General features: G+C 43.8%; 1 protein-coding gene across 3 annotated transcripts in view; it reads right to left on the bottom strand.

Moving 5' to 3' along the window:
- The window catches only part of LOC134528529 (transketolase-like protein 2), a 45595-nt gene extending 30271 nt beyond the window's left edge, over positions 1 to 15324 (bottom strand). Inside the window, exons 1-6 of one of the 3 annotated variants that reach the window (XM_063362231.1) lie at positions 15082 to 15324; positions 14418 to 14563; positions 11840 to 12029; positions 3907 to 4141; positions 3450 to 3593; positions 1069 to 1320 (exon numbers count right to left, since the gene is read on the bottom strand). In XM_063362231.1, coding sequence (XP_063218301.1) covers positions 1069 to 1320; positions 3450 to 3593; positions 3907 to 4141; positions 11840 to 12029; positions 14418 to 14563; positions 15082 to 15188 — 1074 coding nt within the window. In that variant the 5' untranslated portion in view covers positions 15189 to 15324. Of the gene's footprint in view, positions 1 to 1068; positions 1321 to 3449; positions 3594 to 3906; positions 4142 to 11023; positions 11080 to 11227; positions 11284 to 11839; positions 12030 to 14417; positions 14564 to 15081 lie in introns of those variants that run through there. The other 2 variants (XM_063362233.1, XM_063362232.1) reach the window with 2 other exon arrangements.
- Between the last annotated feature and the right edge of the window lie 283 nt (positions 15325 to 15607).

Below are 15607 nucleotides of genomic sequence, written 5' to 3'. Positions count from 1 at the left end.
CATATTTTATTTCTCTCGTTTTGTTTGTAAAGTTGTTGACAATGCCGAAAAAAGTGTTGGCAGCAATTCTTTGGCAACATGGTGGCGTGGTTTGTTTCTAGAGTAAATATTAGGGTTTGATTACATGTACGTGAAAAATTAACATTTAAAATGTCAAATTTTCCATGAAAAATTATTGTAAAATGTATTTTTTATGTTAGTTTTGCCCGGCAAAGTGTTTACGAGACGTTTTTAGTGTCAATTCGCAGGAATAGGGGATTTTCGCATTTAATCGCAAGTAATTAACGAATCGCATTAATTTGCGGCTATATCGTTTTTACGATTTTTCACCCTCTCTAACGATAGTTTATATTACGTAGTATGAGAAATGCATACAAAATTCTCTAAAGTAAACAAAAAACAAAGCGTGCCTACATGAAAAAAAACTATGTGAGTTATGTGACGATTAATAATTTTTTTTAGTTTTATTTTGTCTGCGCTTGAAACTGTTGAGGCGACGATTATGCAATTAAAGTCGGAATATTACAAGTAATGGAATTTTGTTGTGCTGTTTTGGAAATGGTCTCAAATGGGGGTTAGAAAAACGTAATTTTTTTTAAACGAACGTTCGGTTTTTCGAATATATTTTAAGAGGTTTTGAACCGAACCGAACTTAAGGGTTCGGTTCGGTTCGAAATTTTCGAACTTCGCCCAGCACTAGTTTCTGGTGACCCTTCCTCCTTCCCCTTCTTAGGAACTATTTTCTTTGCATGCAGACTTATATCCCGCTTATGTTATATAAGCTCCTGAGTCGTGACCACATGCCTCTCACATGACTTCACCTTAGTTTCTTGGAAGAGTTGTTTGTCCTGTCGTCTCGGCCGGTCGATCATGGGTAAATGTCAAAATTCAAGTTCGCAATGTGGCTTAGTGGCATATTGACTCGTGGTAGTTATTGTACTCTGCTAAAATTTTGTTTCGTGGCCACGTTCTAAATTAAAGTTTGGTTTCACGAATCCTATAGCTTTGTTGACCTGATTGTATTGCCCATGATCGACACCCGGAGGTACACCTCGCCAGCCTCCCCACCTGCTTGATCTTGTCGGCGAAGGTGGAGTTCTTGGTGTCGCCGTCCAGGGCGATGACGCGGGCGTTGGAGCGGGCCAGCTTGGCGAGCGCCGTGCCGTAGGCCAGCCGCGTGGCCACCGAGTCGTCGGGCTTGTACTCCGGGGGAGACGACAGCTTGATGTTGGCGATGTTCACCGTCGGGACGCTGCCCGCCGGCTCGCTGATGGACAGGTTCAGATCCTTCCGCTCCTTCTTGGCCAGCGTTCGCAGGTACTGGAACAAACAACGTTACAATAATGGCACTTCCAGAAGTAGCACAGTTACATATATTTGTTTAAGAAACACCACCGCCTTTATGACGTATTTTGAAAATATTTTTTTGTTTGTTTTTCATGGAAACTTAAAATGTTTAGTGTCTTCTCACAAAGTGAAATCACCTAAAAACCAACAGAAGGTGCTGCCATGGTGTTTTTTTCTAACACCAGCTGACATTCTGTTCCAGCATGGCGCATTAAGTTACTAAGCACTACTGGAAAATTTGCTTTTTGTCACATAGGCAGAGTTTCTTAAGCGACTACACACACATGCACGTGCGCACAAACACACTCACAAAAACATACAAACGCGCACACCTGCATTTAATATTAAGTACTCTGGAATGATCTGAAAAAATAATATACAGTAGAATCCCGCCGATGTGACCCCCCTCTGATGCGTCCATTCCCTTTATACGACCGTTTTTTGAGAAACCGTGAAAAAATTTGAGCAGAGAAAGTCGAAAATTTGAGTAAAATCTGCTGAAAAACAAGTCTGTTACACTTTGTTGGGTGCTATGTGTTCACATTTATCTTGGCGAGCGCTGCACTGTAAGCAGGCAGGCATACAAAAGACGGCTAAAAATAGATACCACCCCTCTAGACTGTCCACGCTAGCCAATACCGGTAAACTGCGCGCATCACCTGATAGCATCTACGCGTACGTCTATTGCCATCCGGGTCCCGTGCCTTTGTCTTGCGACTGGTTAGTGTGATCTTGCCAGCTGCATCTCAGGTGCCACTGGCCACACAAAGCTGTTTTCACTGTGTTAACGACGTCACCAGGTGTTTGGTTCTCTGCTATTTTTCTATAACATCGCTGACTTCGCACATGCGCAGATAAACAAAAAAAAAAAGTGTGGAATTATTCTATACACCTCGGACTCGCATACCCCGAACAATGGGTTCCGATAAATACTTGCGCTAAATGAATTCGCGTCACGCGAGTTCGGCTATGCTAGCCGGCTGGTGGTTATTTTTGTTCAAAACGTGGCGAAGGAACTTGTGTGGATCAGGTAGAAAACATTCGGCTATAAACGAAAGATATAAGAACAATGCTATCCTGAAATGCTGTGACATGTTTTTGGAGTCGATAATCACAGCGACAGACCGACAGGATGCGCTCCCGCCCTTGCCGTCAGCGATGTTTATTTTGACAGCTCAAGCAATTATCTTTTCCACGTCCCTTCACAGTGTAAAAAAAAAAGAAGAAAAAAAACACAGCTACCACAGCGGCTTTTCGTGCGGGCGGGTAAGACAACATGACAGCTGAGACTGCTTTTCGTGCGATAGTGGACGCGCCGAGCTCGGCTAGACACTGCCCGAGCGGCATTCACGTGTATGTATCCGACGATGCGGTGACACCCCAAATTCTCTATTGCGACCATTCCGTTTATAAGTCAGTTTTTCCGGAAACTGTGAAGGGTCGCATCAGCGGGATTCTACTGTATTAAGCTTACTTTTTCTTCAACATTATACCATTTGCAAATGGTTAATGTACACAGAGAAATCTCATAGCAACTTACCTACATATTTAAGAAAAAAGGTTTTGATACTTAATTATAAAAGTAGTTTATACTGAATTGGTACTTAATGTAAAACAACATGTAAGTATCTGAAAACATATACCTATGTATATTATAAAGTGAGAAATCCTCTAAAAAGATATATGTTAACTGTAATGAGTAGGGACTGAAAAAATTTGCGGGTACAATGACCTATAGGATAAACTCCATAGTTTTACGTACACTCGGTCAAATGCCACCCACTCATTGGCTGCTGTCTTGTGAGACGTAATAACGTAGCAGCCTGCGATTCGTATAAAACTTTGGTTGTGCGTTTCTCATTGGTTCGTATAAAACTTTGGTTGTGCGTTTCTCATTGGCCCAGAGTCATCCAGGTGAGTTGTGAGCCAATAGCAGTGGCAGCACTGAGGTATAACTATTTGTATTTTAGCCTATCGCGAAATGAATTCGCGAATTTTTCCGGTCTCAAGTAATAAGGTTGATGTGGAAACAAGTTGATCAGTAAAATCTAAAATATCTGGCCCTGGTTTGCCGTACAGGCGTGCACAGCGGAGCGAACTACCTCGAGCGTGCTGGACGAGTTGGCACCCAGCGGCTTGCCGTGCCAGTTCTCCTTGTCCTCCACGCCCGGGAAGTTCTTGCCCTTGTACGTCTTGGCGAGGATGGCGGTGGGCTTGCCCTTCACTTGCGAGGCGTCGTGGAACGCCTGACACACACACACACATGCACCGAAGCTGTTACCAACTGCATGCTGCCCAATTAGCAACAAGTTATTTAATATATAATTTTTATTTTCAGTTCAATTCCGTTTTTAAAATGGAGGTTTCAGTGTAAATGCTTTTATTTAAATAATGTTTGCAATACTATTCAATTTACTGTGTAATTATTACAAGATGCATTTTTGCAATAACTTTGTCGTGCTTGTGAATCACTGCATCTCTCCAGTAACTAGCGTGCACTTACTGCACGCTGGGAAACCAAGACCTTTCCGGACAATGTTTGTGTTCGTGAAGAACCACCTTGATGAGCTCGGGGATGTCGTGTCCGTCAGCGGTGATGGCGTGGAAGCCGAAGGCGTCGACCCTCTTCTCGTAGGTGGCGATGTCGTGCTGCAGGGCCGTGGGCTGCGACTGGCCCAGCCGGTTAATGTCGAACACCACGCACAGGTTGTCCAGGCGGTAGAAGCTTGCAAAGTGGAGGGCCTCCCAGATGGAGCCCTCCGCGCTCTCCCCGTCTCCGACCAGGCAGTACACCCTGCGACAGGGAGCCAGTGCATGCAGTCGCTCGCAGCGCGTTGCCTTCTGAACCACTCAGAAACAAGTCTCTCCGTCTCCGACCAGGCAGTGCACCCTGCGACAGGGAACCAGCGCCTGCAGTCTCTCGCAGCGCGTTCCTCACTGGACGGCCTGATGAACCACTCAGAACCAAGTCTCTCCGTCTCCGACCAGGCAGTGCACCCTGCGACAGGGAACCAGCGCCTGCAGTCTCTCACAGCGCGTTCCTCACTGGACGGCCTGATGAACCACTCAGAACCAAGTCTCCCCGTCTCCAACCAGGCAGTGCACAATGCGGCAGGGAACCAGCGCCTGCAGTCTCTCGCAGCATGTTCCTCACTGGACGGCCTGATGAACCACTCAGAACCAAGTCTCCCCGTCTCCGACCAGGCAGGGCACCCTACGGCAGGGAACCAGCGCCTGCAGTCTCTCGCAGCGCGTTCCTCACTGGACGGCCTGATGAACCACTCAGAACCAATTCTCCCCGTCTCCGACCAGGCAGTACACCCTGCGACAGGGAACCAGCGCCTGCAGTCTCTCGCAGCGCGTTCCTCACTGGACGGCCTGCTGAACCACTCAGAACCAAGTCTCCCCGTCTCCGACCAGGCAGTGCACCCTGCGACAGGGAACCAGCGCCTGCAGTCTCTCGCAGCATGTTCCTTACTGGACGGCCTGCTGAACCACTCAGAACCAAGTCTCCCCGTCTCCGACCAGGCAGTGCACCCTGCGACAGGGAACCAGCGCCTGCAGTCTCTCGCAGCATGTTCCTTACTAGACGGCCTGCTGAACCACTCAGAACCAAGTCTCCCCGTCTCCGACCAGGCAGTGCACCCTGCGACAGGGAACCAGCGCCTGCAGTCTCTCGCAGCGCGTTCCTCACTGGACGGCCTGATGAACCACTCAGAACCAAGTCTCTCCGTCTCCGACCAGGCAGTGCACCCTGCGACAGGGAACCAGCGCCTGCAGTCTCTCACAGCGCGTTCCTCACTGGACGGCCTGATGAACCACTCAGAACCAAGTCTCCCCGTCTCCAACCAGGCAGTGCACAATGCGGCAGGGAACCAGCGCCTGCAGTCTCTCGCAGCATGTTCCTCACTTGACGGCCTGATGAACCACTCAGAACCAAGTCTCCCCGTCTCCGACCAGGCAGGGCACCCTACGGCAGGGAACCAGCGCCTGCAGTCTCTCGCAGCGCGTTCCTCACTGGACGGCCTTATGAACCACTCAGAACCAAGTCTCCCCGTCTCCGACCAGGCAGGGCACCCTACGGCAGGGAACCAGCGCCTGCAGTCTCTCGCAGCGCGTTCCTCACTGGACGGCCTGATGAACCACTCAGAACCAAGTCTCCCCGTCTCCGACCAGGCAGTACACCCTGCGACAGGGAACCAGCGCCTGCAGTCTCTCGCAGCGCGTTCCTCACTGGACGGCCTTATGAACCACTCAGAACCAAGTCTCCCCGTCTCCGACCAGGCAGGGCACCCTACGGCAGGGAACCAGCGCCTGCAGTCTCTCGCAGCGCGTTCCTCACTGGACGGCCTGATGAACCACTCAGAACCAAGTCTCCCCGTCTCCGACCAGGCAGTACACCCTGCGACAGGGAACCAGCGCCTGCAGTCTCTCGCAGCATGTTCCTTACTAGACGGCCTGCTGAACCACTCAGAACCAAGTCTCCCCGTCTCCGACCAGGCAGTGCACCCTGCGACAGGGAACCAGCGCCTGCAGTCTCTCGCAGCGCGTTCCTCACTGGACGGCCTGATGAACCACTCAGAACCAAGTCTCTCCGTCTCCGACCAGGCAGTGCACCCTGCGACAGGGAACCAGCGCCTGCAGTCTCTCACAGCGCGTTCCTCACTGGACGGCCTGATGAACCACTCAGAACCAAGTCTCCCCGTCTCCAACCAGGCAGTGCACAATGCGGCAGGGAACCAGCGCCTGCAGTCTCTCGCAGCATGTTCCTCACTTGACGGCCTGATGAACCACTCAGAACCAAGTCTCCCCGTCTCCGACCAGGCAGGGCACCCTACGGCAGGGAACCAGCGCCTGCAGTCTCTCGCAGCGCGTTCCTCACTGGACGGCCTTATGAACCACTCAGAACCAAGTCTCCCCGTCTCCGACCAGGCAGGGCACCCTACGGCAGGGAACCAGCGCCTGCAGTCTCTCGCAGCGCGTTCCTCACTGGACGGCCTGATGAACCACTCAGAACCAAGTCTCCCCGTCTCCGACCAGGCAGTACACCCTGCGACAGGGAACCAGCGCCTGCAGTCTCTCGCAGCGCGTTCCTCACTGGACGGCCTTATGAACCACTCAGAACCAAGTCTCCCCGTCTCCGACCAGGCAGGGCACCCTACGGCAGGGAACCAGCGCCTGCAGTCTCTTGCTGGGAACCACTCAGGCCACAGTCATTTCACATCTCAGTCATCAAAGTGAAACCTCATTTATAAAAACTCTATTACCTAATAAGTGTTTTCAAAGTCCCTAGAAATTACATCGGAATATAAAACTAAGTATTTGTTTAATACAAAAGTATGATCATAATGTAACACAGTTATTGTCTTTCAAAGGATAAACAATTACATGTAATAAAGGATAGTTAATACATATTTCCCAGAATACTGTAAAGAATTAATCAATCAATGTAAATTTTTATTTACAATAATACTGATATCATTGCTTTGGCTCATTGTAGTTTGAGTGGAAAACCCTTAAAAACTTTTTTGTTTTGAAAACAAAGGTAGTATGTCGTTTTGTGGGTAATTTGTATACATTCACTTTATTCTTGTCTTACATACTTTGAAGTGTGATACAATAGATATATTTTTCTGAGCCACAAGTGTAGCCATCCTAAAATTCTAAAATTGTATTTTAAAATCCCTAAAATGTGGGATATAAAAGTGTGTGCAAGGTTTAAAATTATTTGAATTTCATTTAGAAATTATATAAATTTTGTAATTTCATTTTGTAATATCCTTGTTATTGCAGTGACAAAATGATTGTCCCTTCAGGTTTGTATTATTGAGATTTGACTGTGTAAATGCCATCACTGTAAATTAAGTAAGATGATTCTCTTGCATTTTGTGTTCCGTTAAAAATTTCACTGCCAGATATTTACGAAACATTTGCAAACCTCAAAATGTCACGCAGGTGATCTTAATTACTATTTTAACACACAACTTTTTACCACTATTAAAGAATCCTAAGTCCTAAAGTTGAAATGTATGAATGAATTAGAGTTTAATATATCATTAAATCAAGGTCGTTAGAAATGAATGAAATGACGAGGTACAGAAGTGACAGAATGCTTTGGTGGTATATGCAGGGTTAAAATGTCCACTACAATCTCACTTGCAAAAAGTCCTGGTTTGTCCCCGTCAGAAATCGAACTCTGATCATTATTTTTCTTGTTATTTTCAAATCACAATGTAAAAAATAGATGTTTAAAACTCAAAACTAAACTAAGAAATTAGTTTCGTGCATTGTCTTGAAACGGACTAAAGTACAATTCTCATGCATGCTTTACAAGACAACCGAATAGCTAGAATCATCAACATCAATAACTCAATATTGTTACGAACGTGACATTGGCCGGGTACGTGCAGGTGCAGAGCTGGCTGGCGAATGCCGCAACATATGTGCCGCGCGCGCCTGAAAGATAACAAGGATTGTCGCGTTCCCCCCTCCTTTCCACCACTCCCCGCACGGCGCCCTGCCTTTGACACGTAACTGACACCGGACAGCTGGGAGTTGCGCGAGCCGCCGACACGTGTTTTCGAGAGATATCTGCCGTCGGGACGGCTCGTGATGACGCGACAGGCCCCGGCCGCTCTCGTGAGTTCTGGAATTTCGCTGGGGCCTATATATATGCCCGAGGACGTCAGAAGGAGTCAGTCTGAGTCAGTGAGTTCGGAGTGTTCAGTCGGGAGTTCTCCCGCGGCGGAGTTTCCGGGCGATAGTGCCGCGGGTGCGGCAGAGTGGCGAAGTCCTTGGACGAAGGTTCCAGGGCAGGGAGTGAGTGAGTTCAGTGGAGTCGGGAGTTTTCCCGCGGCAGAGTTTCTGGGCGATAGAGTCGCGGGCGCGGCGGAGTCCCGAGTGAAGTGCCGAGCGAGGCGTCGAGTGGGATTTCGGCGAAGGGTGTGACGGCAGCGGCGGAGTGTGGCGACGGAGTCCCGCAGCGGAGACCCACGAGGGGTGCTGCGGCGAGAGTTGCAACAGAGGTGCGGCCCAGCGAGGCGTGTGGAACGAGTGACTGGGGAATAGACCTTTCTTTAAGTGTAATTAATTATTTGCTAATTTAGAAGATTATTTGTAAGTGACAATTAGTGGTAATAAATAAAACTGTGTGTGAGAAATAAAATCTATTAATTGGGCTATCCTTTACGAACCCGCGGTAAATCGTAACAATATGATTTTATAACTAGGTATGTAAGATTTGTGCCTTGAAAGCTTTGGTCAGCATAGCTTACACACACTCACATATTCTAAATTTAAATCTGGCTTATGGGAAGGAGAAAAATCATAAAATCTTGCTGTAATGTGCAACAATAATACTTCAAAAGAAAATTACATAGCATAATTCCACCACCCCCATACTATGAGCAACTCTGACTGAGAATTAAATTATACTCATGTTTCTTCTATTATGAATCGGCATTTATTAAAGTATTTTGATTAGGATTGAATATTAATTATTAAATTGGTTCAGGTTTTATATAAAGTTAAATGTGGTTTTTATTTTTATGATTTTTTTCTACTATTTTGCTTGATCAGTTAAAATTAACAAGTGTATGAATTACGTTTTTACACTTTTTGAAGCATATTCTGGTTAGTGAGGTGTCACATTCTAGAAGTTTAAAAGAAAAGAAGACACGGGCATGACTCTCGTCGCCAGCAAGTTATTTCTCACGCTTCAATTAGTGCGCGGTTGGGAAACCCTAGTGCGTAGGTGCACGATTATGCAGCAATGGACTAGAACTTTCGCTGGGCACTGCCTCGCAAGCCAATTCAGGACGAGCCGTGATGTGGTGTGATGTTACTTTCCAAATTTTAAGGGAACAAATGTTTCAAACGCACTTTCGTCTTATGGTCATGTACCTGGTCCTGTTTTGTGATTGGTCGGTTGGCACACGGGGTTGCCTCCCCTTTATTTTTACCTTTGTAAGGAAATACAACTCTGTTGTTCAACAAGTTGTCACTCAATTGTCGCCAAGTGCTGTCAAGTCGTCAGCAACTCGCCCAATCACCACTTGAAGAGTGACGGGACTATTTCTTGCCTGCTGGTCGGGGCCAGGCCGAGTCTTAATCTTATTTTTATCTTAGATTTTGGACCTTTTAAATAGAAATTAGACCCCATGCGTCGGCATTGGCCCAGGGACACATCCGCACGACATTGGACCTTCGCTGAAAGTTAACAAATGGAATTAAGTTATTTTTTTGTAACTGAGCGACGAGCTAGGCCTACAGTGAATGTGAAAAATTGTTATGGACATGTGATCTGTTTTTTTTAATAAAATAGACTGTCCAAAAATAATTTTATTCAAAACATTAAAAAAAACTAATCTAATTGAAAGAGTAATTCATCCTTAATGTTGGCAACAAGTGGAACTTATAAACGAAACTTCAAAGTCATCATATATAAAAAAAATTTTCCAGTGATTTAAGTGTTGAGTTAGTATTCTGGGTTGCTTAGCAGTGCAGGCACAAAACAGAAGAGAAACTGACACAGGGCAGGTAATTCCTGAGTCACGACTACGTCCTCCATCCACCAAACCAGTTTGGAAACAGTTCAACAACCTCCAACCATCCAGATGCCCTGGAACTATGTGAACCTGTCTGGCCAGAATTACTGGACCATACACAAAACAACCAAACACTATGAACTCGCTGCCGATACAATGCAAGAGGAAAGAAAGAAAATATAAAATAGTAAAATGCTACTTACATATTCTTTTAAATTACAAAAATTAACAAAATACAAAAGTTAAAATACTTTTTCCCCCCTAGTTTTATGCAATTTCAAATTTTGACATTTTCCAATGAAAATAATTGTACAATAAAAGGACTAAAAATTATTTTACAACCTTAAACGTAGAAAATACAAATATCAAGATAAAAAAAAATCATGTCTTGTTTGAATCAAAATATTAATTAAATTACTATACAGAGTATATTTAAGATTCTAAATGAGAATCAAGCAAACAAAGTTCATTAGGTAAAAGGCAAATATAATAATAATAATAATTATTATTATTATTATTGTGCTTCATTGTATGAGACTGCTTACCTGGAGACACAGGATAGTATTGAACCTGTTAAATATTATTGGACAAAAACATGTTCAAAAAAACCTGCAGTGTGAATTCTAAAGAAAAAAAATCATTCCTATGAAAAAAAAAAAAAAAAAAGTACAAAATTATTGTAGTTTTGGGCAAGTCTAACTTTTATAAAAATTGGATGAAAAAACTATATAATTTTTTGTTTTTGTTTTTATGTTATAAGTAGGGTAAGGTTAATCAAATCTTCAAATACTATAAAATCTTTAGCATTCAACGGATTCAATATTTGAGAAATAAGATGTGAAGAAAAATATTACAGGAAAAAAAGTACATTAAAAATTTAACACTGATAACCTCTGATACCTTCATACCTATCATGTTATCATTCCTAAATAAATTGTACTTTTAACATGTAATTATACAAGTAAAATCATAATGAGCTTCGAATTTGAGAAAATTGGGATTCAACCATTTCCAGCAATTAAAACACTTAAAAAACCCTTGCCTAGTAACTAATTATTTTTTAGTCTCGTTATTCTGTTATCAACAGAGTGGGGCTGGGTTCTAAAAGAACACAACCAAAAACCACTCACCTGTAGTCAGACTTGTCGTAGTACTTGCCGACGTAGGCCATAACCACTCACCTGTAGTCAGACTTGTCGTAGTACTTGCCGACGTAGGCCATAACCACTCACCTGTAGTCAGACTTGTCGTAGTACTTGCCGACGTAGGCCATAACCACTCACCTGTAGTCAGACTTGTCGTAGTACTTGCCGACGTAGGCCATAACCACTCACCTGTAGTCAGACTTGTCGTAGTACTTGCCGACATAGGCCATAACCACTCACCTGTAGTCAGACTTGTCGTAGTACTTGCCGACGTAGGCCATAACCACTCACCTGTAGTCAGACTTGTCGTAGTACTTGCCGACGTAGGCCATAACCACTCACCTGTAGTCAGACTTGTCGTAGTACTTGCCGACGTAGGCCATAACCACTCACCTGTAGTCAGACTTGTCGTAGTACTTGCCGACATAGGCCATAACCACTCACCTGTAGTCAGACTTGTCGTAGTACTTGCCGACGTAGGCCATAACCACTCACCTGTAGTCAGACTTGTCGTAGTACTTGCCGACGTAGGCCATAACCACTCACCTGTAGTCAGACTTGTCGTAGTACTTGCCGACGTAGGCCATAACCACTCACCTGTAGTCAGACTTGTCGTAGTACTTGCCGACATAGGCCATAACCACTCACCTGTAGTCAGACTTGTCGTAGTACTTGCCGACGTAGGCCATAACCACTCACCTGTAGTCAGACTTGTCGTAGTACTTGCCGACATAGGCCATAACCACTCACCTGTAGTCAGACTTGTCGTAGTACTTGCCGACGTAGGCCATAACCACTCACCTGTAGTCAGACTTGTCGTAGTACTTGCCGACATAGGCCATGCCGGCAGCGATGGACAGGCCCTGTCCCAGGGAGCCCGTGCCGACATCGATGAAGCTGAGGCGGGGCGTGGGGTGCCCCTCCAGATCGCTGTCTATCTTCCGCAGGTTCTCCAGGTCCTTGACCGGGAACAGCCCGGCCTCCGCCCAAGCTGCGACATCAACAACACTCTCGCAGACAATCCACACCTTCGGCTAGCTCAAAGTCGGACAGACTGCACATCATGGTTGGGAAAAACCAGTTTTTGAAAACCAAACTGAACCAATTTTTTGACGTGATAACGTCTTATAAATCGATGAATGCCGGCTGCACACACGAAAAAGCATGACTCATTGTCACGTTCCGCCTGAGCCGATCATGCAAGCGAGAGCGCGGAACAAGAGACAGAGGCGCACGATCGGCCTAAGCGTTTGGCTTGTGACGCACCTATCTCTCTTCCACTCACGTTATCACGTAAAATTATCATCCATAAACCGACTTTACAGACAACCCCCCTTTTTTTATTATGTTAGTTATTTTGGTTCTCAGCATGTTCAGATGAAAGCCATACCACATCCCGCTTCCTGCCACTCATGTTGAACCATAAAAGTTATAACATAGAAAACCTGCACATCTGACTGGGATTTAGATACAGAAAGGGTATTTACCCCACAGGAAGAGGATTTGCCATAGAATGTGTGTTTCACACAGAATAGGGATTTTCAGTAGTCAGGAATTTCCCACAGAATAAATTTTTTTTCAATAATAAATTTATTTATTTTCTCTTTCTTATACTTGACTACAATTCACTAATTAATTTAACCTTAGAGGAGTATTTAGCTGGGTATATAAAATTTGTCTCCATGGTTTACTATTTGTGCTTCCATAATCTTCATGTGTACATCATATACATGTCTTTTTGGTGTAATTTTACTATTGCATATTATTGTAACGAGTATTATTTTAGGAGAACTGTGTTCATAAGGGATAGCCCAATTAAGTATTATTACAGTTTTCATAATATTTACATTGCTACTAAACAATTGTACTTAAAAATGTCTGAGCACCAATCACTCACACTTAAAAATGGTTATTCGCAAGTCACTCAATGTCTGACAAGTAGTTCCGCAGTTCGCACTCAGCACTGGAGCTGGGCTCGACAGTGGTTCACCCCTTACCTCGCGCCTGTCCTCACAGTCTCACACCACTCAGTCGAACTCTCACATCGCACCACTCTCGAGGGGGTCTCTCCTCCCTTTCGTCGATGCCACATTTCCCTTCCCTCATGGAACTCTGCGAACTCTTGGAACTCGCTCCACTCTCACAGAACTTCCGCAGAAATCGGCATCGCTGCTTAAACACATGTGGCGCACTTCTTGAACTAATGAGAGTGACTGTGACGTGTCGCATCATCCTGGGCCGAACCGACGCCCGAAACAACGAAAATGGCGACGCTTATTCACGTCACAGGCCGTTAAAGGTGATAATAGCCCGAGGCGGGATGATGCGCGGGGAGCGGTGGGAGGAAGGGGGTAGTGAGGACCCTTGCATTGCAGTCTTGTCTCTCACGTTAACATTATACAGTACATTACTATTCTTCTTTCAGTTGGGACATAGCAACATAGGTAGAACTATTTATTCAATTTCAGATAGTTTCAGCAGTTTTTAAGATGCCAATATATATATACATACTACATACACAAACGCACACAAATTGCTAGTTTGATAATATAGATGCAATTAATTATGATCGTAAGTTGAATAAAAATAAATTTTTTCAACCTACAATCATAATTCGTAATTATTTCACAATTTCTTTCATGTGCAGATTCCTCTAACGTATTGAACTAAAACAGCAAGCATCATGTACCACAGGATCAAGCCTTTAGGATCCAGGGATAAACTGGGATACATGAAATACCAGCCATTTCACACACAGAAAATAGCCTATGATGGCTGTAATCAAAGAATTCCTTGGAAAGACTGCAAAATTCAATGGTCAGCCAATTCAGTGCACAGCACGTATTCCTCAAAGAAAATGAATGACGATAGCTATTCTATTAAAATTGTTGCCTCCCATTAGACTCATCCATTACAACGTGACTCAAAGTACTTTAAATGCAATGTAACAAAACAAACATTTTGCAAAACAATTACTTATTTTAATAAAACAAACATGAAATATAAGCAGTAAATATTCCCAACAATTGCAATACAGTCGTTATTTATACACATATTTTATTATTACAACACCTACATCAACTTAAGTTCTCTAAACAAAAAATTTAAAAAAATAAAAACACGGGTAAGTAAAAATTTGATATCTTCTAAAGTATTTGGAATTTCTTACCTCCGCCGGTTTTAATGAAAAGAGGAAGTTGAAGAGCGTCTAATAAAGGTATTTTCGGATTTTTAACATTTTTTTTTCGCAAATACCGCTCAACTACATATTTACCGGCTACTTAGTAAGGGAACATTAGTAATTCAAAAAGCAGAATTTTTGTAATTTGTTTCCCATAAGTGTACCTACACTAGGAAAATACCCATATTTCTTACATACCAGCATATAAGATTGGTGCTGCATGACCCTTCGACAGTATGAACCTATCGTTGGCCACATGCTTCGGTTGAGACACTTTGTAGCGCATGGTGTGGAAGAACAGGACAGACATTATCTCTGCCATGGAAGAGCATGATGTTGGATGCCTGCATGAAAAACAAATTTGTATAATTTAAAAGCATTAAAGCTACACAAATTTGTGAGACACAAAATAAATTAACATATATAATGAATGTCTAAATTTACGAAACACATCATGAGGATCTATCAGACCAATTTTCATGTGATTTAACGAATATGTAGTAGGTACATAAAAAATCGGTTAATTACTTTCAGATTAACATCTGGCAAAATATAAGATAATTAATAAACGGCCACAGTATTTAATAATGTGAAGTCCATCCAATCAAAATTAATATTTCAAATGGATAATGAGATCATTTCTTTTTTTGAGATTTCAATGACCTGTACTTTGCCGGCGTAAGAAACCACACTTATCAGATGACCTTGATGCCGTTACATTACAAATTTTTATTCCGATGAAATGTGTTAACTGCATCGCAACTATTTAAGCAGATCATTCTAATGTATTATCTAAATAATGATTTTAAGAGCTTGATGCGAAAAATATTATTTAATCGTAGATACATGCCGTTGAACTCACCCAGATTTAGAGGCATTAGTTGAATTGATGGAATGAATCCTCAGTCTATTAGCCATTTCAGCCAAGTCTTCTAGTAGTTTATTATCTTGCTTGTGGTAACGTGACATAATGAAATTGTGAATATAACTTACTTTACAACACACACTACAACCACAAAAACTCAATTCTTACAGAGACAAAAATGCCGACTGCAACTCACACTTGCTGCAGACGACTACAGCACGCAGTGTGGCACAGATCATAGAGGAAAGAATATAAAAAGAAAAGTAGTGGGTCAACAAGGGTGTCCATATAGGTCATCGCCATGGAGATCAGGGAGTCGAGAAGTTACGGAGTAGTTTGAAGGACTATAATTGACGCTGTCGGAATAATTCCGCTAGCGGAATGATCCGCTGCTTTCATTGCAATAGGCAACTGAATGTCAATTCTTGAAACTGCTATAGCGGATGTCGGAAACAACATTGTCGGATTGACGAAAAGTCTGTATGAAAGTGTGGCATTGTTTCTTTTAGTGTTGAGGTCAATG

Source organism: Bacillus rossius, chromosome 1, assembly GCF_032445375.1.
Source record: "Bacillus rossius redtenbacheri isolate Brsri chromosome 1, Brsri_v3, whole genome shotgun sequence".
NCBI classification, from domain to species: Eukaryota; Metazoa; Arthropoda; class Insecta; order Phasmatodea; family Bacillidae; genus Bacillus; species Bacillus rossius.
The sequence above is the reverse complement of the archived record's forward strand: the minus strand, read 5'-3'. Positions and strand labels throughout refer to the sequence as shown.